At 43.4% G+C, this 25,546-nt stretch overlaps 1 protein-coding gene across 1 annotated transcript in view; it reads left to right on the forward strand.

Moving 5' to 3' along the window:
* Positions 1–25,546, forward strand: part of STRADB (STE20 related adaptor beta) — a 67,042-nt gene that overhangs the window by 13,840 nt on the left and 27,656 nt on the right. Inside the window, exons 3-4 of the mRNA XM_029607916.1 lie at positions 8,678–8,758; positions 14,529–14,631. Coding sequence (XP_029463776.1) covers positions 8,678–8,758; positions 14,529–14,631 — 184 coding nt within the window. The remainder of the gene's footprint in view (positions 1–8,677; positions 8,759–14,528; positions 14,632–25,546) is intronic.

Genomic DNA, 25,546 nt, shown 5'->3' on the forward strand with positions numbered 1-25,546 from the left:
TCTGTGATGCCAGTTATGACAATCTCATCATTTTACTTGTATACACTCTAACTCTCCCATCTTACTTCTTAGACTTCTGGCATTGGCATACAGACATTTCAAAGTGTGGTTTTTGCTTGTTTTAACAACCTGCTTTTCAGTTGTTTGGGATAATTTGTAAATCTTTAGCTCAGGTGATTTTTTACATATAGGCACATGGACTACGTTTGCTTTTAATGGAACCTCTCTGTTGGGATGCCCTAATTCTCTTGTTTCATTAGTATCCTTCAAGGATACATTTCTCTGAACCATGCACTCCTGAGTGACTGTCGGCTTTCCCGCTTGTTCTAGTTTAAAAGCTGCTCTATCTCCCTTTTAAAAGTTAGTGCCAGCAGCTTGGTTCCACTCTGGTTAAGGTGGAGCCCATCCTTTTGGAAAAGTCTTCCCCTTCCCCAAAAGTTTCCCCAGTTCCTTACAAAACCGAATCCCTCTTCCCTGCACCATTGTCTCATCCACGCATTGAAACTCTGGAGTTCTGCCTGCCTCTGGGGACTTGCGTGTGGAACACGGAGCATTTCAGAGAATGCCACCCTGGAGGTTCTGGATTTCAGCTTTCTACCTAAAATTCTAAATTTGGCTTCCAGAACCTCTCTCCCACATCTTCCTATGTCGTTTGTGCCCACGTGTACCATGACAGCCGGCTCCTCCCCAGCACTGTCTATAATCCTATCTAGATGACGCGTGAGGTCTGCCACCTTCATACTAGGCAGGCAAGTTACCAGGCAGTCCTCATGTCCACCAGCCACCCTGCTATCTACATTTCTAATAATTCAGTCACCAACTATGATGGCCGGCCTAACCCTTCCCTCCTGGGCAGAAGCCCTGGGAGACTTGTCCGCAGTGTTAGAGGACAATACATCACCTGGAGACCAGGACCTTGCTACAGGATCACTTCCTGCTATACCAGGGTGATGTTCTCCTACTGGGAGACCTTTTTCATCCAAGGCAGCACTGGGGCTGACAGACTGAATTTGGGACTTGGCTACTATGTCCCTGAAGGTCTCATCAATGTACCTCTGTGTCTACCTTAGCTCCTCCAAGTCTGCTACTCTAGCCTCCAGAGATTGGACTCATTCCCTGAGAGCCAGGAGCTCTTTGCACCGAGTGCACACATACAATTTCTCAATGGTGGGTAAAAAATCATACATATGACACTCAATGCAAAAGACTGGAAACATCCCCTCTTGCTGCTGGACTGCTGCCTTCATCTTAGTTTTATTGAGTTCGTAGTTAAGTTTAGGATACTAAGGGAGTTGGAATTAGAGTACTTTAAATTTACAGGTGAATTTATTAATTAATCAGCTAGTGTCCTACAAGGGGCTGGAATAATATTATGATTTAGATAAGAGCCTGATTGATTTTTAATGAGAAAGTGTCTCTTGCCTAAAAATCAAGGGTAGAGTGGGTGGGAAAGACAGACACTAGAATTAACTATCACTGGCTTGCTTATTACCTCAACACACACAAACTCTAAAGAATATATCCCACGATTTCACCTTTCTCCAGTTTGTGTTACTTAGTTCTTAGTGCTTCCATTGATGATAGGAAATTATCACAAGCACTAGATAAGGGGATAGTGTCAGCATGCAAATTAAAAACATCCAAGACAAGAATGTTTGTTTTTTACGTCTGCCTTTGTAAAAAAGCTGAGAGATTTAGTTCTAAAAATTCGGGGGACAATATGTTAAACATAGATCCCAGTTAAAACCAGATTTAAGAAAAAGTACCTCCATTGGGGAGCCACCTTCAGCTGTAATAGAAATTTTGCCAACACCAGTAACCCTCTGCCAGGTTTATTTGGCCTAGATTTAGAGAAAATATCTGAGAATTTTTAATGAACAATTCGTATGTGTTAGCTGTAACTGAGCTGGTCTCATGTTTTCTGCGATGTGTTTGTGTAAATTGATTTATGATTGTATTACTTGTACTCCGCCTAGTTCCCGCTTTAGGCGGTTTATAAATATAAATAAAGATATTCTAGGAACTGGATCTGGTGTAACAATACAGTGTCTGATGGAAGAAGCCAGGCTTCTGTAAGACACAGTACATCAGGGGAGAGGTCTTTAAGTACATCTATAAAAGCCAGGACATTACACCAAATAGCCTGACAGTTTATCAGGCAAAGGGACAGAGAATTATTAAAGCTAGAGGAAGGGGAACGAAGGCAGTGCTTTTTAAAATCATGCCCCGAGCGGGACACATAATGCCCTCTACCCATTACCTATTACCCAGGAATAGCCTCCCCCATAATACCCAAATCAGTTCCTCCCATACTGAGACCAGCCAAGCTTAAAGCCATACATAAAGTTAACAAAAAACATGCTGAGCCATACAGCCAAAGACTGTTCAGCTGAAAAACAAAGCTAAGTCAATGAAAGCCTTAAGTTAAAAGTAGAGATGGCACTTGGGGCTCCCCAGGGGTGTGGTTACCTTCTGCCAGGGAGTATTTTCCCAGAGTATGTGATTATGCACCGGGTTTTCTGTGCAATGCTGAGGTCTGGTGGGAGTTTGTCATGGGTTCCATTCCTGCTGTCAGGGTTAATTCTGAAGCAGCCAAGGATAGCTCCAAGTACCATGGATTTCCTGGCTGCCCTCACCTCCTCTGTATCCCCTAGGTAGGGAATCAGGTGTACATTAGCAGTTAGATATGGTAATTCATTGGACTCTATGGGGGAAGGGGAGTAATCTCTAATAACCAAGGAGCCCTCATCCTCAGAAGAGTCTTCCATAAGGAAGAAACAACAGTTCTCATTACTCAAGTTCTTTGGTCACTCAAGATATTGGAATCTATGGAGGGAAAATCTGATTTTGGAGAGAATCTGCAAGCTTCCAAAGGCCTTTCTTCTCCATAAAACCTTAAAACGTATAGGATTGGCAGAGTGGGTATCCCCTTAGAGAGGGCTTAAGGGGGAGTAAGATTATGAACAAATTGTACCCCTTACCTGTGGCGTATAAGGAGTGCCACCTCCTAGTTTCTCTGATGCACACTCTGGTGTTGGTTGTAACATGCAAGACTACTATACTAATAGAAGGCAGTTCGACTCTCAAGGATCTGCAGGATGGGAATATTGAAGCCCTCCTAAAAGAAGCTTTTTTGGCAGTGGGGCTGTGCATGCAGTCCTTTATTTGTGGAGAATATTTTGCTGTGGCCATGGTTTGCTGGATTCAGCAACTTCCTGAGAGTCCATGGTCAACATATTTGAAATTAGGCATTGCCTTTTAGGTGGACGCCATGTATGACTTTGTGAGGGTCTCTTCTCGTTCAGTAGCCTCAGTGGTTGCGGACCAAAGACTATTATGGTTCTGTAATTGGGCCGCAGACATTGCATCCAAAACTTACCTCAATAAATTGCCCTTTAAGGGGCAAGTTACTGTTAGTGAGGAGCTGAAAAATCCAGTTAAAATTTTGGGAAAATCAAAGCCCAGAGACTGCAGTTTTTGGCCTCAGGGTGCCAGAAGCTACAGTCTCTTCCGGGGAGTCTAAAAGATTCAGACCAGGGAAGCAGTCCCCCTTGTGGGGGAGATTCACTTTCTTGGTAGGAATCGCTTCTTTTGTGGGGCCAAGAAACCAAATAGTGAAACCCCTGGGATGTCAAGAGGTGTTTGACCATCCCAGTGAGATTCAGTGGGTCTCTTTTGAAGTAATTCTGATGGGTGTTCATCTTCAGCAGTTTTGCTGGGAGTGGACCTACATCACGTTGCATCAGTGGGTCCTAGATATTGTGCAGAAGGAATATTCCCTGAAGCTGCAGGTCAATTGCCAGGGAAGAAGTGGTAAGGGCTACCATGGAAGAATTTCAAAGACTGGAAGACGTGATTCTTGTCCTGACCAGGACCAAGGAAAATATCCTTTTGTCCTATATTGGACCTGAAAGGGAACAACAAATGCCTCTGAGTTCCCTATTTCAGAAAAGAGCCATTATAATGGCAGTAAGGAGAGGGAAGTTCCTTTCATCCCTGGTTTTGGTGGAGGCCTAGTTTCATATTCCCATTCGAGAAGATCACCAAAGATTTCTCAAGTTTTATGCTATAGGGCAACATTTCCATTTCATCTCTACTGTTCCACTATAGCTCTTAGGACCTTCACCAAGGTGAAGGTTGTAGTTGCAGCGGCCCTCCTCAGGAAGGCATCATGATGCGTCGCTGCCTAGATGATTGACTCATTGGGGCCAAATCATTCAAAGACAACCAGTTGGCATCTGCCAGAATTGTACAGGTTGGAATGCCTAGATTGTGTGGTAAACTATTCAAAGAGAAGGCTAAGTCCCTCCCATTCCTTATAGTTCTTGAGTACCTAGTTCAATAGAAAATAGGACATGTTTCCCTAACCCAAAAAAGGGTCAATAAAATAGTAATGCATGTGCAAGCGTTTCAGTCTCAAAGGGTACCCAAAGTGTGGAACTGTCTCCAACATTTGGAGCTTATGGTGGCCACCTTAGACTTAATTCCATGGGCCAGAGCTCACATGTCCCCTTAACTTGTCCTTGCTGTTCTGTTGGTCTCCCAAGTCTCAGAATTATGAAATTCATCTGCATGTGCTACTGCCAGTAAGGGACAGTCTGAAGTGGTGGGAATGCTCTCATGTCTGTTAAAAAGAATGAATTTTGACTTTCCCTCCTGATGCATGTACAGTGGGTTGGTGGCCCACTTTTGCAATCAGATGACTAGGGTCTCTGGACCAATGAGGAAGCCTCATGGTCCATAAAGAGGCTGGAAACCAGGGCTCTTAGGTTAGCCTTGGTACAGTTCCTTCCGTTTAGTGAAGAGAAAGTTGGTTTGAGTGCTGTTGGACAATGCCACAGCAGTCATGTATTTAAATGAGTAAGGGGATACTCAGCATTCCAGGAGACAAATCTGTTTCACAAATTAAGAGTTGAAAATGTCCAAGCCAACTTTCTCAGTAGAAACATTCTGGATCCCAAGGAGTGGAAACCAGCCAGGACTGTTTCCAGTTAATAGCGGACTAGTGGAGGCCATTCCATTTATGGATCGGATGGCAACCCACAGGAATTCCAAATTTGATAGGTTCTTTAGTCATTGGAAGGAATGGGGCTCCAGCAGAATAGATGCCTTGATTCTACCGGACCAAAGAACAGGCTTATTTATGTCTTCCTACCTTGGCCTTTCATAAGCAGGACCATACAAAGTCTAGAGGACTACTTGACCATAATAATACTAGTAGCTGGTGAAGAAAACATTGGTATGCAGACCTAAAAAGACTGCTAGCTGGGCCCCCTCATCGATTGCCTGACAGATGCAGTCTGTTATTGTAGGGCCCAGTTTTGATGGAGGACCCATCTCTATTTTGTTTTATGGCCTGGTCCTTGAGAGGGCTCACTTGTGCAGGAAGAGGTACTCCCCTTTAGTTATTGTAGTGATGCAAAGGACCCAAAAGAACTCAACTTCCTTGGTGTTTATTTGGATCTGGTACCTCTCTTAGAGCTTTTATGAGGAGCTGTCAGTTTTACCCTATACTGCAGATAGTGTGGCCATCCTAGCCTTCCTTCAGGGGGGCAATCATTCAGTTCTCTAAAATTGCAGCTTGCAGCCATTTCCAGCTACAGAGGTCAGGTCAAAGGTAGTTCTGTGGTTGTGCATCCAGATGTAACCAGCTTCTTCCAAGTGGTCAAGTGTATCCTCCCTCCATTTCAGTCCTTTGTTCCTTAGTAGGACCTTAAGTTGGTACTCGGTACACTGGTACACAGTTTACCTTTGGAGCCTGTGAAACAAGCTTCTCTGAAGGATCTTTTCTTGAAAACATTTTTCTGGTGGCCATATGCTCAGCCAAACATATTTTGAAATTACAGGTCTTATCTTGCAAAGACCCCTGCTTGGTGTTCTCTACTGAAGTAGTTACCTACTGAAGTAGTTCTGTCCTTTCTCTCAAAAGTGATGTTGCCTTTTCATTTGAATCAGTCAGAGGAGCAAATCTCATGTTAAAGAGGGCAGGCTCCATCTTGGGTAATTCCCACTTGATGATAAGGAAGGAGAAATTTACTCATACTTGTTAATTTTCTTTCCTTGAATCCTGCTAGAGCAGTCCAGAACCCATCTGGGAACACTGCAGTTGCACATATATATTTCTTTCTCACTCTCTTTCCTTGCCTATCCTTTGGGAGGCATAAGGATTGTGTCCCTTTCCTTAGGGAAGCAGCTGAACTACTTGTTTTGTCATTTCTCCTCTCTTCTTCTGTGTAGAGGATACTGGTAGAGGTTCCCTTCTCCTGATAAGAGTAAGATACTCCATTGCTTTGACAGAAGTTTATTGGCAAGGGCCCAGGTCATAACTCCCTTTATCCAGTGATGATGTCACAAGAAAAAGGCGTGTCCTCTGTCTCCATCAGCTGGGAGGTGGAGTAAACTCACTTGTCTGAATTAGTCTAGTAGGACTCAAAAAAAGGAAATGAAAAGGTATGACTAAATTTCTCTGTAATAGTGTTCTTCACTGTCAGAATTATCAGGCTGGCCCTTTTATTTATTTATTTATTTTAAAAGTAGATTGTGATACCTTTTTGCTTTACAACAGCAGTGCCTCCTACTTGTTCAGTTTTGATCAAATGTGAGCAAGGCATACAGTGATGTTTTATCCTTATGGTAAATAATTCAGCCAATTCTTTCACTCCTGGCTTCTCAGAATGTCAGTGAAAAGGACCAATGGGGCAATAAGTGGAGTGAATAAATTAATATTAAGTGCCGGACACTTTAATATTGATTTTATACACTCCCTCTGGTGCCGGTAGTCAGGTTCGGAGAATGGATGCTGAATTTATCAGCATCCATTTTCCTAACACGTGCATGTGCCAGGGGTTCAGGAAACAGACGCTTGTCAACTGAGTGTCCGCTTCCTGCACCCCACTGCCAGCGCTTCTTTTAAACTTTTTTTTTAATTATTTTTTTTAAAGAGTTGTTCCTCCTACTTAATATCCCAACGCTATTAAGTAGGAGGCAGTACAGAAAAGGCGCTAATCTCCTTATTGCATAAGGGGATTAGTTAGCGCCTATACAACCCGCGTCCAACTGTGGGTTATAGAGTGCGCTGGGCTAAGCGCACTGTATTGAATTGACCCCAAAGAGAGGTGAATGTTTCATTATCCTCATTAGTTTTAATTATTGGGTACTATTTGATATATTTGCTGTTTTGAAACATTTTGTTGATTTTTGGGAAATGTTTATAGTTTATTTTATCCTTATTATTTATTAGATGCTCTATTTGTCTTCTGTTTTGAAATATTGTACTTTATTAGTATGGTTTATTGATACGATGGATTTTCTTGGTCTTGTTTTATGAGGAATGGTGATGTTTCTGGTTTTGCATTATTGCACTGCATATGAGTCTAGAAGGGCAGAAAGGGCTGGGAAACAAGACTACTGTGGTCTGGGAGGGGAGAGGGGGCTGGGGCTGGAAGGGTAGGAAGGTGAGACTGCTATTGCTTCTATTTCTCTGAGATGGGAAGTGGGATGAGTTTGATTTTCTCTGTCATTTTTGGGAAATATGAATGTGAGTATTTCTATATTTTTACAATACAGGGAAATGCAATTGTTTTTATGTTTCTGGTGTTATACTGAGGCAGAATCTGGCTTTTTGGGGTTTCCAGTTCAGCTTTTGTCTCCATGTTTCTCTAATTTGTGGTCAGTTATTCTGTATTTGGTGAGGGGACAAGCAATGCACTGTAATGAGGCTGCAGGGATGTGTTCACCTCTGGGGAAAAAAGGACACATTTTTATTTTGTATTCTTGATGGTAAGAAGTGGGAAAATTGGAAATTTTGGAAGAGTGTACAAATTTTACATCACAGTCCTTGACCCTTGGTCTTATTCTTTATCAGAGAATGTTTTTGTTTGCTTCAGTACCACAGAGGGAAGAAGGGGCAATGTTGGTGGCCTGTCTGCAGGCAGGGAAGCTTTTGCCCCATAGGCTGTTCACAACAACAGTCTGTCAGTTCATTCCTTTTCTGGGGTTTCTATTAGTCTGACTTTCTTGATCTTAAGCATTTGTTAAAAAAAAAGGATTGGGGGGCGGGCGTGGGGTAGGCAACACAGATGCATTGGTCCCTAGATGCCGGAGACCCTCAGTACGGCCTCTGCTACTAACTGCAGGGATGAGATGGGAGGACTGAAATTACTGTAGAAACGGAGAACAAAATGTGGCAGCCACAGACAATAGAACTGACCAGGAAAAAAAAAGTGCACTGAAAGACAAATTTTGAAGAATAAAGCAGAGAAATCTTTCTGTGGATGAATTCAGCCATTTAAAACATTTCTTCAGATTTGTTTTGAGGCTGGTCCAGTTACAGATCTAAATCTATTGGTCTGTTATTTCTTAATCTAATAGATGAATGTATTTCAGTTCCCATGTCCGTCTTCCCTATTTGTTTTTGAAATCCCCTTTGAGGGCTAACAGAGATCTGTTGTAGTCTGAGTGTCCTTGGTTGGAAGAGTTACTGTTGTACAGATGTGTTGGTGCTCGGTTTAGAGATATGGGATTGATAATGGTTCATCCTGGTTTAGAGATATCACATCCTGCAAAGATTTCAATGAATGGATCACATTTTGTTAATTATTAACAGACGTGCAGAAACTGCAGTGCACTTCACTTATTCTCTATGTGGAAATGAATGTTTTTTGGGGTTTTTTTTCAGGATTGTTTCTGTATCACACGGACGCCAGTTGAATCCATAAGGCCAGAAAAACAGTCTGAGACCAGCATCCATCAATACTTGGTAAGAAACAGAATGAATGACACTGCATTGAGTTTAGAATAATTCATATTCTTGACATCTTTACAGTTCTATTACTGATGGAGCATTTAATTGAAAACTTTTGGCCTGATTAGCTGAGGAGCATTCCAAGTTATGTCCATGCACTAGACAAAGTGCATTGTCACAGTAAAGAAATTATATTAACCAGCCTCTTCATTTTCATGAAGGCCCATTATCCAGCATTAGACTAAGGGGAGAACCTGATTTAAATCTGTGGCCAAGTCAGTTCTGGGGATGGAGAGTCCCAGAAAAGTGCAAAGGTGATTATAGATTGAAAAGATTAAGTCTAAAGCAGAGGTGATGTGCAGCATCCCTCTAGGGGATATGTTTTTTTGTGTTCTCTCTTTTCATGTAAAAAAAAGGAGATGGTAGAGAGCTTACAGGTAAAATCAAGGGGATCTTTAAGCCCCCTACAGCATAAGATTAGTCTGTAACCTATTGTTTAAAACAGCCATGCTTGAAGCCTGGAGAGTGGTCAATGTAACACTGAATTTTAAAAAGACCTCCAGGGGTGACTGGGGAAACTGTAGACCGGTAAGGCTTATGTCTGTGCCAGGCAAAATGATAGAAGCTATTCTTAAAACATAATTACTGGCTATATAGATACACATGACCTAATGGGAAAGAGTTGAACTTGGTTTTAGCAAAGGAAAGTCTTGTCTTACAAATCTGTTGGATTTTTTTGTATGTATAAATAAAGATGTGGATAAAGGTGAGCTGGTTAATATAGTGTATTTGGATTTTCAGAAGGCATTTGACAAAACTCCTCAGGAAATTGGAAGGTCGTGGGATTGGAGACGGTATCCTACTGTGGACTGATAACTGGTTAAAAGATAGGAAACAGAGGCTAGGACTAAAGGTCAGCTTTCCCAATAGAACAAAAAGAATTCGTGGAGTACTATAGTGTTTGGTACTGGGACCTGTGCCTTTTAACATCTTCTTCCTTAGCATCCTCGTGCACCAGCCCAGATGCATGTGTCATCACTGCCCACTAGCAGATGGAGGCAGAGGGCACATCCGTTTTTCAGTGACGACATGAGCAACAGCCAGTATTTCTCTGTCTCCAGCAGCTGGTGGACACATGCAGAACTGGTGCAGAAGCATTCTTTGGCTGCCGGGTCTCTGGTCTTCAGGCCTTGTCCTGGTGGAGCTTGCTACCAGAACAACAGTTAGCATGCTGTTTGACCCTTGCAGAGCAGGATCTCGGCTCCTAGGCAACAATTTTTGCGAATTTTTTTTTTTTCCCTTTTTTTTTTCCCCCTTAATGGAGCAGGCCCTGACTCGAGACCTCCAAGTTTCCTGCGGGACCTGGTTGAGCAGGGCCTGGCAAGTGGCTCGGGATCTTGTGGGTGGCTTCCAGGCCTCCAGTGAAGGCCAGATGAGACTTGCGAGGTCCAGGAGGCATAAGAGGATCCTCCTCTACCTGAGGCTTGTGGGTTTGTTGCCTTCTTCCCTCCCCCACTTCTCCTTCCTCCTTGGTCCTGCCGCTCTCACCCCCTAGCACTTGAGTTTAATTTCCTTACTGGCTGGGCTAGGCAGCAGCAGCAGCAGTAAAGCTGCTTTATCAGGAAAAAGTAGTATAGCCAGCCTAGGTCTTTTAGCGGCTGCTACAGCAGAGGGATTACAGAGCCTTGAGCAGCAGGGCATGGGCCTTCTCCTTTCTGGAAACTCTCCGAGCATGGGCAGGGTATTTGCTGTCGTGGTAGAATCTGCAGCCGTGGGGAAGTTTGGCCTGCCCTTTTTCAAGTCAAACTCCTCTGGCATTTTTCCTTCTCAGAAATATATTTGGGAGGGTGCTGCTGCTACTGTGGAGACAACCAGCTCTTAAGTGGGGGTCTCCACAGCCCGTTGGGGGTATTTTTTTTTTTTTTATGGCAGATTCTGCTGCCATTCAGCGGGAGCCGGAACTTTCACTTGTTGTTCCTGTATGCGAAAAAAGCCGCAAGGCAGAAGGAAGCAGACAGCCTCACTACTGTAGCAGTCCATGCGGGTGGCGCAAGTGGCTGAGCGGACGACTACAGGCAGAGAAGCTTCTTTGTTTATATGTGCACAGGTGATGCAAACCCAGCTAGACTTCGCATTCAGCATGGGGCTTGTTTTCAGAGGCCATCGTATTAGAGGAGTTGCCTAGCGGTTAGAGCAGCAGGCTATGAAGCAGGGAAATCAGGGTTCAAATCCTACTTCTGTTTCTTGCGACCTTGGGCAAGTCACTTCAGCCGCCATTGCCTCAGGTACAAAAAATTGTGAGCCCTTTGGGGACAGAGAAATGGAATCCATTTTGAGGTATCTGAAAGACGGAATATAAATCAAATAAACGACGGCATTATGAAGACCTGCAGTTTAAGCCATGCACTGAGGGTCTGTTTTCCGCCAGGATTCCTTAGTGTGTTTATGGGAAAGATCCCAGGCCATGAGCAAATGGTGCCGCTTGTTCCTCACTCAGACTCCTTCAGTCCAGACTCTTAAAGTATTTATGTTATAGGGGGAAAAATAGAGCCAGTTTCTGAGGGTAATCCAAGAGCTTTAATGGGTCCCTTCGTCCCTCTTCCTAGGGACCTTCTTCTGGTCTGTTTGAATCATGCAGCAAGCTTCTGCCCTCTGCTTAAGTCTGGATGTTTTTGGTTGAGTTCTTCCAAACTTTTCATCTGCATAGTGGCCAAAAACATATAACAGGGAGGCAAGCACAGGCTCTGGCCATCTATGCTTTGTGGACACAGGGATAAGTAACTGAACCTAACCGTGGAGGCATAGAATCAGATGACAGAAGAAGATTTAAGAAGAGTGCAGTTTCTCTTGTTCTTCTTGTTTCCTCTTCTGTTTCCCTTTCTGTTGTTTGCTCTTTGTGATGGTGGGTGTTTGTTTTTGTCTCGATCTATCTCCGTTATTGTTTGTGTTAGGACTTGCATGGGTGTGCTCGAAGTAGAACTGCTGAGAGTGTGGTTAGGAGGCTGAATGGTGAGGTGAGGAAAGGGGTGGGATGAGCACATGCCATGATAGCAAGGAAGAGCAGTGGAGTGGAGTTCATGTAGAAGGGGGGAGGAGGAATGTAATGCGGTCATGGAAGTAGAGGAGAAAAGGGAGAGTCCTTTGTTATAGGTATGGGGAGGAGGGGGGAAGCGATAGGAGAATGGCACAGGAGTAGATGATTGGGAAGACAACAGGCCTATCAGCACTGACCAATAACAGGAAGAGGAGCTGGAGGAGGCAGAACTGAGCACGCACCAGTGCTGGTGAGACAATAGCGAGTCTGTGGATGTACAGCAGAGAGGATGACAAGACTCTGGAATGTGCTCTAGACATTTACAGCACCTTATCAGCAAAGATCCAACATGAAAGTTCCTGGCTAAGAAAGCATGCCCATGGACAGCGATAGCTGCAAATGTCACCAGTTCAGGAATGGCATCCAGAACTGTCAAGTAAATCAAACACTTGCACCAGGATTGCAAACACACCACCCGGGAGAAAGCAGCCAGAATACTGTGACAGAAAAATACAACTGGAGGGAACAGGCCTTATTCTTTCCAGCTGAGCAGAGTGGAAGAAAGGTTGTGTGCCATCATGGGGCCTCTCATGATATCTTTGGGATCCTGGAGGACATGGAAACCACAGCAGAACTGTATAACAAAGCAGCAGGTTAGTACTTACGAACCTCAGACAAGGTCCCAAGTCCAGGGGTGCCCCCCATCTCTAAACGCAGTGGGTTAGTTTTGCATGGTCATTGTGCTTGCTGGCAAAGGGGAGAGGGACCCTCAAGAAGAGGACCAACTTTGAAGGGGGTGGGGGTGCAGCTCAGTTGAAGTGCACTTTTATATTTACCCGCCTCTTCTTGCTTTAACAGATGCTTCTGGGGTCCAGAGCACATTGCACCACTTCAGACAGAGGCAGGCATGCACAATGGGAGGAGTCCGAGTACGGCCGTTTCTGGGGGATCGGAGGAAGAGGTTGAGTCTCGTGTTCCTGAAATGAATCCACTGAGCTGGCAAATAGCAACCCCCTTTGTCTACCATTTGTACTGAGTCCACAGAGCCGAGGTGGAAGGTCATGGGCTGGATGGACATCCATTCTGTGGGGGCGTGAGGCTTCCCTCGGCACCATGTAGCGGACAAGCCTGTGGAGCAGCCGGGTGCTCTGAGATGCTTAACCTATTGCAAGACTTTGTTTTTACACCTGCTTTCTCTGGCTAGTGACTGGCAGCGCCTACCAATGGCCTGCTTTTTCTTTTAAGGACTGTCTTCTGTTTGACAAGAGAATGATAGTTATATTATTTTGCCTTTTACGTCCTTTGCCTTACCTATTTTACTATTACCATTTGTGCTGTATATCAGTGTTTCCCAACCTCTTCTGTATACCAGGTCCTGACGTCTTACTTAAATTAGGGGGACCAGTTGTGGTGCTGATAACCATGGAAGGGGGGGAGGGGAAGGAGGATACACTACCCCCCCACCCGGTCTTTAATCTCATGCAGCAGCCCCACAGCTGGTCTGTGTCATTTTAAGAAAGTAACTAGCCAGTAGTCTAAGGAAATTGTTTTCTAAAAAGAAAAAGCTCTCGTTCCCTCATGACTCCTAGCCACGTATTGTCCTTTTCAGAAAAGAAAAAAATATACTCCCTGTTCCTCCCAGTTGATCATTAAAAAAAAAAATCCCTTCCTCTCTTGAGCATTAAAAAAAAAAAAAAAAAAAAATCCCTCTCTTTCCCTCCCCCCAGAATCAGCTAGCTGCTTGTTTGTCATTAAAATAAAAGAAGAGATACGAAATCCTCCCTTTGTCCTGCCAGCCAGCAGCATTATAATTAATACCCCCACTCTGTGGCCGTTTTTTTTTTTATCAAGTTGGTGCTGGTCCCAAGGCCCAGTATCTGAAAGGGTAGCGATTGGGGCTGAATGAGCCTGAGCCAGCTCCCCTCCCTGGGTGTCCCCGTCCCCTCCTGGCTTCTGAGCGGGAGACGGGCCCCAAGAGTCCCAATGCTGGCTCATTGACATTCAGCTGCAGCTGCTCCCCTCAGGACCGGGCCGACACTGGCAAAAAAAAAAAGAGGTAGCGAAAGTCTCTGCAGGCTGTAGTGCAGGGCAGGTCGTTCTCCCTCCCCTCCTCCTCCTCCTGAAATCGCCATTGCTCCGTGAACTGGCAGGAACGCTGCTGGGTCCGCTGCCAGTCCACGGGCTGAGAAGCACTGCTGTGCAGAACACTTTGCAATAGTGCTGGCTATTTGGTTTCTCAATGCAAGATTTTATTTTGAAACCACACTGGTGTTTGTTTTTATCGAGTGGGTGTGGCTGTTAGGGATCCCTAATGCATCCCTCCCCCTGCCTCAGAAGAAAGGGGAGAGAGGTGGAACTTGGGGGAGGCTTCCTCCCCATTATCCTCTCTCTCCCAGTCTTCCTCATGTCTTTAGGATCTTGCCACTTGTACTCCAGTATCCACCCTTTACTCCCGCCATCCTCCCAACCTTGTGCCTTCCTCCTGCTTCTTCCACCCCAGGTCCGGCTCCTGTCAACAGCTTCGTGCAGAGGGCCCTCCTCTCTTGTCCCATTGAGGGAGGATAATTCTCAGGCAGTCAGTTTAACATATTAAGCAGAGGCGATCCTGGGTGCCTCGCTATTAATAATTTCCTATGAACCCTTCTGAGCTCATGGCGTTTTAAGTCTCCTAATTCTGAGGCTGCATTTCTTTCTGTTTCAAAAACGAAGTGGATTCTTGCAGACTGTGTTGTCTTGTATTCTTTTTGCTAGGCAGATGAGCAGTCTGTGTCCTGGAGTCCTCCACTTCGTGGATGGATTGAAATGCCAGCATGCTCGACCATTGTCTCCCACTATGAATTCCAGATGGAATTAGGTAATGTGTGCCTTTTGTTTAACCTCTGATGTGCTATATCCAGCTGTGGCATGTATGACCCATGTGATGGTTCTTGATGGAATCCTTAATGAAGTTAAGACTGGAAAATGAGAACGTACACTCTTAGTCTGTGGGAACTTTGAAATTAGGGAAAAACGTCAAGTATTTTTTTGAAACTTCTCCCCACCACCACGTCCTCACCTTTTCAAGTCAAGCTCAATTTTCAACAGTAGAGATTCGTTAAAAATGAGCTTTTGATTATGACCTCATACTTGTCTTGCCACCGAACCCATTGTCAATGTTGTATATGAATTAGCTTTGTGAGAAAGGAATAGACCAGCCATTCTCAGACGCTAGGCTTTACCTCTCTCACTGCACAAACATGAGCCAGCAGGGAGGAGTTGAGTGGCTCACAGGTTGTCCTTTGCTGAAAAGTAGGCTCTGACGACAGATGATAGGAGAATTTCAGCACTACTTCAGCCTGCACTGTGTGTTGTAGGAAAGGCAAGAGCTTAAAGTGTCACAACTTTAAATCTGCTCTTCCATTATTACTCCAAAAGGTTTGATACACAAATGACCATCTGGGTGTCAGCCATGCTTTTTATTTTGTTTTGTTCTGGGGAATAAAAGGGAATCTGTTTTTCTGTGCCTGTGGTAGGCTAACCCAATCCGTGCTAGTCTAACTAGAAGGGGTAATGATGATCAGTAATAGTTAGTTAATTAATCACTCTGACACAGTGACTGTACAGGAAATTTATCAGAGCAAAAAGTCCTGATCAGTCTTCAACAAAGAAAATTGTTTGCCATGTTGTATTTCACTTCAGCTATTGATGGTGTTTGCTAGCCTTAAAGATCAGGGCAGCTTTATAACGTAGTGCAGAGCTGGGGCCTTGGAAGCACTGATTCATTCCCCCTCTTTACCTTGCCTTATGACCTTGGGTGAGTCACACAACTTCTCCAAAATGAAGTTTACCTTGTAAGCTGCTTGTGCCATGTACACTGGCTCTGTGAATTGCTTGGTGCAGTCTCATGCATGTTGACGGTGCTCTAAAAAGGACGTAAGCAGGGAAGGGGCTTCTCCTCATCCCATTGGTCCCAATCAGTGCATTTATGATGGAGGTTCTTACTTCACTATGACACTGCCCAGAGGAGGAGATAACTGCTTTAATCTAGGATCCAAAGGCTTTGAACTGTTTTCTTTTTATTGATGAGCTAAAGAGAGCACATAAGCAGTAGCATTACTAGGAGTTTCAGGTTGCAGCCTGCAGGTACAAATAAGTAACAGTGAAGCTTTGTAACACTGAAGCCATAAGAAAGTGAAGAGGATCAGTAAATCCACAAATCATACATAGAAGCAGAAGGCACACTTACTGGAAACGTTAAGAGTTATGGCTCTTTCACAGGGCCACTGGAAAAGAAGAGCAGAAGATTGAACGGGAAAAGCACAAAGTAGAGAGAGAGAGTGAAAACAGAATAGAGAGAGATGAGACAGAAGAGCGAGGGCAATAGGCAGGAGCAGATGAATGAATGTCAGAATTTTAGAGGATGAATTCAGATAGGATGGAAAGAAGACGATGATGGCTCAGCTGCACTAGCATAATATTCCACAGTCAATAAATGGGTTGCAGAAGGTAGAACACCTATGCAATGCGATGGAAATTGGTATATCCCCAATGCATGGTTAATATCCTAGTCAAGCAACTTTTTAAACTACTCTCCTCGTTGTGTGTGTTTTAAAATGGGTTAAAATTAGGGGAGGAGCTTTTTTCTTTGGTGGGCCCTGCACTTTTCACTTAAAACTGAGACTAGGCTCAAGCTGCTTAGCATTCAGTGGTGTTGGAACGCTGGTCTGACCATAAGAACAAAAGAACATAAGAACATGCCATACTGGGTCAGACCAAGGGTCCATCAAGCCCAGCATCCTGTTCCAACAGTGGCCAATCCAGGCCATAAGAACCTGGCAAGTACCCAAAAACTAAATCTATTCCATGTTACCATTGCTAATAATAGCAGTGGCTATTTTCTAAGTCAACTCAATTAATAGCAGGTAATGGACTTCTCCTCCAAGAACTTATCCAATCCTTTTTTAAACACAGCTATACTAACTGCACTAACCACATCCTCTGGCAACAAATTCCAGAGTTTTTAATTGTGCGTTGAGTGAAAAAGAACTTTCTTCGATTAATTTTAAATGTGCCACACACTAACTTCATGGAGTGCCCCCTAGTCTTTCTACTATCTGAAAGCGTAAATAACCGATTCACATCTACCCGTTCTAGACCTCTTATAATTTTAAACACCTCTATCATATCCCCTCTCAGCCATCTCTTCTCCAAGCTGAAAAGTCCTAACCTCTTTAGTCTTTCCTCATAGGGGAGCTGTTCCATTCCTCTTATCATTTTGGTAGCCCTTCTCTGTACCTTCTCCATCGCAATTATATCTTTTTTGAGATTCGGCGACCACAATTGTACACAGTATTCAAGGTGCGGTCTCACCTTGGAGCGATACAGAGGCATTATGACATTTTCCGTTTTATTCACCATTCCCTTTCTAATAATTCCCAACATTCTGTTTGCTTTTTTGACTGCCACAGCACACTGAACCAACGATTTCAATGTGTTATCCACTATGACGCCTAGATCTCTTTCTTGGGTTGTAGCACCTAATATGGAATCTAACATTGTGTAATTATAGCATGGGTTATTTTTCCCTATATGCATCACCTTGCACTTATCCACATTAAATTTCATCTGCCATTTGGATGCCCAATGTTCCAGTCTCACAAGGTCTTCCTGCAATTTATTACAATCTGCTTGTGATTTAACTTTGTATCATCTGAAAATTTGATTATCTCACTCGTCGTATTTCTTTCCAGATCATTTATAAATATATTGAAAAGTAAGGGTCCCAATACAGATCCCTGAGGCACGCCACTGAACTACAACCCCCCCCCCCCCTGACCCCCCCCCCCCCCCCCAAGATTCACCAAAAGTCCCTGATGGTCCAGCGGGGGTTCTGGCGCGATCTCCTGCACTTGGGCTGTCGGCTGCCAGTATTCAAAATGGCGCTGATAGCCTTTGCCCTCACTATGTCACAGGGGTTACTGGTGCCATTGGTCGACCTCTGTCACATGGTAGGAGCACAAGATGGCGCCGGCCGTCCATTGCTATCGGCGCCATTTTGAATACCAGCAGCCGACAGCCCGAGTGCAGGAGATCGCTCCAGGACCCCCGCTGGACCACCAGGGACTTTTGGTAAGTCTTGGGGGGGGTCAGGAGGGTGGTGGGTTTATTCACTAGATACGTTGTATTCGTGAGGGTTCGCCATACGTTTTGTGACCCCATGAATACAACGAATAGGGACATATATGTTGCGGATTGCCAATACGTCGAAAACGATTGCACACCCCTACTGATTACAACTCTTGGTACTTAATGAGCTTCTCTCTCGCCATCCGTAGAACAGAATAGTCTCTTAATACTGGCACTTCTATTAGTAATGCTGTTTTTCTTGTTTTCTCCTTTCCCACTATATCTGGTTTTCTGTCATTGAGCATTTTATTTGTTGGTATGGAAAATGAATACCTCTACTCTGATTTTGTGCAACGAATGTATGTAAGAGAGAGTGACTAACTGTAAATGTAAAGTAAGAAACTGGCAGTGGGAGCAGAGGGGCAGAGCTAGGTTGCCTCTCTTCTTCTAACCAAAAAGGCTTTCTGTTGTCCTTGGTTCAATGTGATTATTTCAGCATATTTAATTTTGTACCTCATTGACCTTTTATTTGGAGGTTGACCATTTTATATGAGACTGGGGTCCAATGTGGCTGTTTGTTTTTGAATTTGCCCTCATTGGCTATTTGTTTTATGGATAATTTTTATTGTTTGTTAATTTATATCATGTTATTGCTATTACTGATGATTTTTTTTTAATCTTATTGTATAACGATCCTGACCGCTGTGCTACTCTCCTGCCTGCAAAGGCCCTAAATGGGCTACAGTCTGAGCTGCGCAGGCCTACCTCAAAGACACGTGACTCAGCACGGCCATGCCTTAAAAGCCAGCCTCACTCACAGCTCTTTGCCTCAGCTTGGTATTAGGGAGACTCCTTGCTGTGGTCTCCCTAATACTGTTCCTTAGTCCTGTTCCTGTGTGGCCTACCAGTGGCTGTCCTGCCTGTTTGTTTGTTTTCCCTGTTTCTTGTGTGGCCTTCCAGTGGCTCTCTTGCCTGATTACTATCTTTGTTTGTCTAGTCCCTATGTGCCTTGCCTTCTACCTTACCTGTTTTGTCTTCTACCTTGTCTCAGCCCTGCCTGCCTTTCTTTGTACTCTTTTCTGTTATGTCCTGTCCTTGTCTTGTCTTGTGCTTTGTGTTGTCCTGCTCTGTAATACCCGCTTGTCTCTGGTGCACTCCTTGCTCCTTGTTTTATGGACTCCTCCAGATATTCTGTAGTTTGTCCAATGTCAATGAGTGTCCTTCCGTGCTCTGTACTCTTATGTTCCAGTCCACCTCCAGCTAAGTCCTTCCAGCCACCAGAACCTGTGGGCACAACCCAATGGGGAAGTGACTGGTCAGGCAGAAGACCCTGCTTTGCCCTGTCCATGAGTCCTATACTGTTCTGCCTGGGGGTTGCCCATATCCTACCCTGTTCCTGGCTCCTGTGCTGCTCCTGATCTTGGGTCACCTACATATGCCCTGTACTGCTCCTGCCCTGGGACTACCCAGATTGACCTACGCAGCTGTGACATATTGTATGTTAGTATTTTAATTTGTTTTCTTGTAGTGGTATCAGTTTTATTGCTATATTTTAATTAATGTAGCAATAAAACTGATACCACTACAAGAAAACAATATATATGTGTGTGAGTGTATGTGTGTATATATGTATGTGTATGTATGTATGTATGTATGTGTGTATATATATATATATATATATATATATATATATATATATATATATATATATATATACTAGCAACTGTACTCATTCTACGCCCGGGCTCTTGTTTTGAACAGAATTTCCCTAGAAATTCACTGTAAGAGTGTCCCTTCCACATACACACACCCTCATACAGGCTTCCTCACTCTCTGGCACACATACACACACACAAATCCCCTCATATAGACTCCCTCTCTGAAACCCACACTCGAGCATCCCGTGCACTCCCCCTCTTACCAACCAAGCTGTCTCTCACACTCCCCCACACCCCCTCTCCTCTCTCACACACACATTCTCTCTCACCGGCATCCCCCTCCCCTCATATAGGCTCCCTCTCTCTGAAACCCACACTCAAGCATCCCCCCACCCACCCTCTCTTACCTCCCATGCTCTCTCTCACCAACCATGCTCTCTGTCACCCCCCCCTCACATACACATTCTCCCTCACCGGCATTCCCCCCCCCCCCCATGCTCTCTCTCACACCCTCCTGCTCTCTCTCACCCTCCCCTCCCCGACAAACATCTCTCACCGGCATGCCGCGGGACCCGCCGTTCACGGCGAAGATGAAGGCCCGGGCGTGCCGATCACGGCACATGGGGACCTTCCCTTTTCTCGGCGAACAGCACACCGGGCCTTCCTCCTCACTGCGAATTGGAGCGTGTGGTGCGGGATGCACTCAGTTCGCGGCACGCCAGGGTCTCCTCTGCTATATTCTGCCTCTCCCGCGATGGCCGCTGTCCTTCCTACCTGTGGCCTGTTTCAGCTGCCTGCGCCATCTATCGGTGGGCTGGGAAACATGCAGCCCAATATAGCGAGCACTGACGGACACCAAGCCCGATTTATATTATAGATGTATGTATACAGTCAAAGGGTTGAGACATACCTGTAATTTCTTGTATCAACTTGAAATTCCCAGAATGACTATACCTGGTAGCATTCCCATCACATGTCAGAATGTCCCCTTTCAATAGGAACCTAGTATTTCTAGCTAGGTTTTGTGCTTTCTGTGAGAAGTCAGGTATAATTGGTGACAATATTATATTGCTTCTTTAAAACTGAGACAGATTGATGTCTTCTTGAGAGCCTCCTATTTTGTCAATTCAGTCATCTTTTGAGTGCTGCGCATCAGAGTCAAACTCCCATTTCCTAACCTAGGGGTAGTCTCTGCCTTCAACTTCCAACATTAAGATGGCATGTAGGGTAGAAATGAGTTTGTCCAGCTCTCTCCGCCCCCCCAACTAATACATTAAGGCTTTTAGTAGTGACAGGCATCTTAACGACAGATCTTTATAGGAATGAATGAAATGTCTTACTTTAAAATATTGAAATGGGGAAATATTAGGCACTTCATATCAGTTCCTAAAGTCTTCCAGGTTATAACCTATTTTCTAGCTACATTCTTTTTGGCGGGTGGTGATCCTGAAATCACTTTGGATGGCTGCTGAAGCAGGGTGAATGGTCTACCCAAAAAATTCTGCCAGAAAAAGCGCTAGAGTAGTCCCTAGATGGCTGCTATACTCTGGTCTATGTACTAAATAAATTGTAGGGCAAGTACTTGCCCACTACGTCCCAACCAGGGCTCACATTAAAATGTTGATGCAATGTTATGCACTAAACCCTTGCTCTGATGGTATCACATGAAAGCACATTTCTGAATTTGTGAGTAACATGACATTTGTTGTAAACGCCACATGTTAATGAGTCTGTACACCATCAGGCTAACCTAGTCTCAGTGGTTTCACAAAGTATCTTCTCTACCTTTTGTGCATGGGCCTCACTAACCATAGGCACACAAGGTTTGTGTCCCAAATCTGTTGGCCAATACATTGAATTTCAAATTGTTCTGTTTATTGCTTCATCCCCTCCCCTTTAGGTAGGGAACAGGAGTGGAGGGCCTGGAGAAGGAGCAGAGCAATAGTTTTATGCTCTGCAGTATTTTCTGTAGACTCACCCGTCCCCCTCCTAACCCTACAGGAAGAGGAGGGGTGAGAGAGCAGACACTGCAGGCAGCATGTGGGGAGAACAGAAGGGGAGGAATTGGATAAGAGAACAGAACAATTGTTTTCTATTCTGCTCTTTCTGCTCTAATCTTATCTCCTCCCTCCTTCTTCCCTTCTTTCAATACGCTCTCACTCCCCGATCTCACACACAGCCTCGTGCCTTTGTTAGCTTGCTCTGCACCGATTGAAGTTTTTACTCTATTGGTTGTAAGTGTTCCTTGTTTCAAATGTTCCTTGTATCGCTCCCATGCGACTGTTCTGTTACACTGTAAACCGGTGTGATCTGTATCCTATACAGGAATGTCAGTATATAAGAATTAAAAAAAAAAAAAAATAATAATAATGGTCTCTCCTCTCTCCGGGTAGTAAGCTGACTCCCCATTGGCTCATTGTAGTAACTTAACCCCCCTGTGCCTCTTGTAATCTGATACTGCTGCTTTTTGCAACAGCACTTTCTCATGCTGGATCTAAACTGAAACAGTTTTATTATGACATCTCTCCACTCCACATGGAAAAACAACAGTGCCCAGTTGTCCCCTTGCTGCAATTCTGAGACACAGTTGTCACCAGTCTAGTTATTCTCTGTTGTCCTTTTATTTTTCTTGTCCCTGGGTTACACCATACCTCTCTGCCCAGGTAAGGTCTGGGGGGCAGGGACCAAATCAGGCAGTCCGGCCACACAAGTAGCACCTCACCAAATGTTAAAACAGCTGGTGAGAGTCCTTTGATAAGAAACTGTGTAAGAATCAACCAGTATGGTGTACTCCCCCTTGGCTCTTCTACTGTGGTTTGATGCTGATTTAAAAAATCATCCCTGTAAGGCAAGCGGGATCTCAGTAACACTAGCTTCCTGTGGTCCTGGGCAACATTTTGGGGAAGGGGGAGCCTATGCTGATGCTAACACTTAAAAGGAGATAGAGCAGCTTTTAACTAGAACAAGGGGGTAAGCTGACAGTTGTGCAGCAGTGTATAGTTTAGAAGGAGATATCTTTAAAGGTTATTAAAGAAACGGCAGTTAGAATATCCCGATTAGAGAGGTTCCAATAAAAGCAAAAGTAGCCCATGTTTTTATAAGAAAAGAACAAATTGGATTAAAAAGATTCTAAATTATCCCTGTTTAACTGCTAAGAAATTTGTATATACAGATAAACTTAAAATATTTGAATACTAATGCCAGAAGTCTAAAAAAATAAGATGAGGGAGTTAGATGAGGAGCATAACTATCTCTCAACTTTAGAAAAAAGTTAAAGGCCCGACTTATCCTGGGCAAATTTTAAATTGAGAACAGCACAGATAGATGGGGCTTGAAGTATATAGATTAAGCCATTTCAGTATTATGTATTTTATTGTTTTTTATTTGTTTATAAATATGTATACATTGTATTTTATTGTAAACCGCTCTGGCCAGATCTGGTTTCTGATGATCGGTATTTAAGAAATGATAAATAAATAATGGAACAATACTATACCAGGGTACAAATTATATCGCAATGATAGCGTGGATCAACTTTGTGGTGGGGGATCCCATATGTTAGTGATAACATAAGATTCCACCATGATAAAGCTTCTACAGGCAGACTAAATGCACAGTAGAATCTTTATGGGTTGAAATTCCATGCGTCATGGGTAAGAGTATATTGGTAGGGGTATACTACTGTCCACCTGGCTAAAATGAACATAAAGATGATGAAATGCTAACAGAAATTAGAGAAGCTAACAAATTTGGCAGCAAAGAAAATAATAATTTGACAGGAGATTTCAGTTACCCCAATATTGACTGGGTAAATGTCATATTAGGACATGCTAGAGAAAGAGAGTTTTTTGATGAAATAAATAACTGCTTCATGGTACAAGCTGGTCAAGGAATCAATGAGAGGGAGAGCCACTTTAGACCTAATTCTTAGTGGAATGCAGGATTTGGCATGAAAGGTATTCTTAGTGGGGCTACTTGACAACAATAATTCATAATGCAGTGAAATTGAAATTAATGAGTGGAGGAAGGACAATTAAGAAAATGTACAGCTCTAGCATTTAACTTTCAAAAGGGAGACTTCAATAAAATGAGGAAAATGGAAAAAAAAAATAAAAGGTGCAGCTACAAAGATTAAGGTATGAACGATATTTGAAAATGTTATCCTAAAGCTCAAACCAGATGTGTTCCATGTATTAAACTGCAGGCCAAATGACTGTCAGCATGGTTAAAATATGAAGTAAGAACATAACATAAGAAATTGCCATACTGGGTCAGACCAAGGGTCCATCAAGCCCAGCATCCTGTTTCCAACAGAGGCCAAACTAGGCTACAAGTACCTGGCAAGTACCCAAACAGTAAGAAGATCCCATGCTACTGATGCCAGTAATAGCAGTGGCTATTCCCTAAGTCAGCTTGATTAATAGCAGTTAATGGACTTCTCCAAGAACTTATCCAAACCTTTTTTGAACCCAGCTACACTAACTGCACTAACCATATCCTCTGGCAACAAATTCCAGAGCTTAATTGTGCGTTGAGTGAAAAAGAACTTTCTCCAATTAGTTTTAAATGTGCTACTATCTTTTTTGAGATGCGGTGACCAGAATTGTACACAGTACTCAAGGTGCAGTCTCACCATGGAGCGATAGAGAGGTGTTATGACATTTTCCATTTTATTCACCATTCCCTTCCTAATAATTCCTAAAATTCTGTTTACGTTTTTGACTGCCGCAGGACAATGAGCCAGCGATGTCATTGTATTATCCAATATGATGCCTAGATCTTTTTCTTGAGTGGTAGCTCCTAATATGGAACCTAACATTGTGTAACTACAGCAAGGGTTATTTTTTCCTATATGCAACACCTTGCACTTGTCCACATTAAATTTCATCTGCCATTTGGATGCCCAATCTTCCAGTCTCACAAGATTCTCCTGCAATGTATCACAATCCGCTTGTGATTTAACTACTCTGAATAATTTTGTATTATCTGCAGATTTGATTAACTTACTCATCAAATTCCTTTCCAGATCATTTATAAATATATTGAAAAGCACCGGTCCAAGTACAGATCCCTGAGGCACTCCATTGTTTACCCGTTTCCACTGAGAAAATTGACCATTTAATCCTACTCACTGTTTCCTGTCTTTTAAACAGTTTGTAATCCATGAAAGGACATTGCCTTCAGGTACAATGGATGATTTTAATGATCGGTTACAGATTTTAACTAATAGATCAGAAATTTCATTTTTGAGTTCCTTCAGTACCCTAGGATGAATACCATCTGGTCCAGGTGATTTGCTACTCTTTAGTTTGTTAATCTGGCCTACTGCACTTCCAGGTTCACAGTGATTTGGTTCAGTTCATCTGATTCATCACCCTTGAAAATCATCTCCGGAACTGGTATCTCCCCAACATCCTCATTAATAAACACAGAAGCAAAGAATTAATTTAGTCTTTCTGCAATGGTCTTATCTTCCGTAAGTGCCCCTTTAACCCCTTGGTCATCTAACGGTCCAAATGACTCCCTCACAGGTTTCTTGCTTTGGATATATTTTTTTAAAGTTTTTATTATGAATTTTTGCCTCTATGGCCAACTTCATTTCAAATTCTCTCTTTGCCTGCCGTATCAGTGTTTCACACTTAACTTGGCAATGCTTATACTTTTCCCTATTTTCTTCAGATGGATCCTTGAAATTTTTGAAGGATTTTTTTTTTGGCTAAAATAGCCTCTTTTACCTCACCTTTTAAGCCTGCCGGTAATCATTTTACTTCCTTCCACTTTTCTTAATGCGTGGAATACATCTGGACTGTGCTTCTAAGATTGTATTTTTAAACAATGTCCACACCTGTTTTACACTTTTTTTAAAACTTTTGCAGCTGCACCTTTCAGTTTTTTTTCTAACTATTTTCCTCATTTTATCAAAGTTTCCCTTTTGAAAATTGTGTTAGAACTGTAGATTTATATATTGTCCCCCTTCCAGTCATTAGTTCAGATTTGATCGTTAAG

Source organism: Rhinatrema bivittatum, chromosome 6, assembly GCF_901001135.1.
Source record: "Rhinatrema bivittatum chromosome 6, aRhiBiv1.1, whole genome shotgun sequence".
Classification (NCBI taxonomy): Eukaryota; Metazoa; Chordata; class Amphibia; order Gymnophiona; family Rhinatrematidae; genus Rhinatrema; species Rhinatrema bivittatum.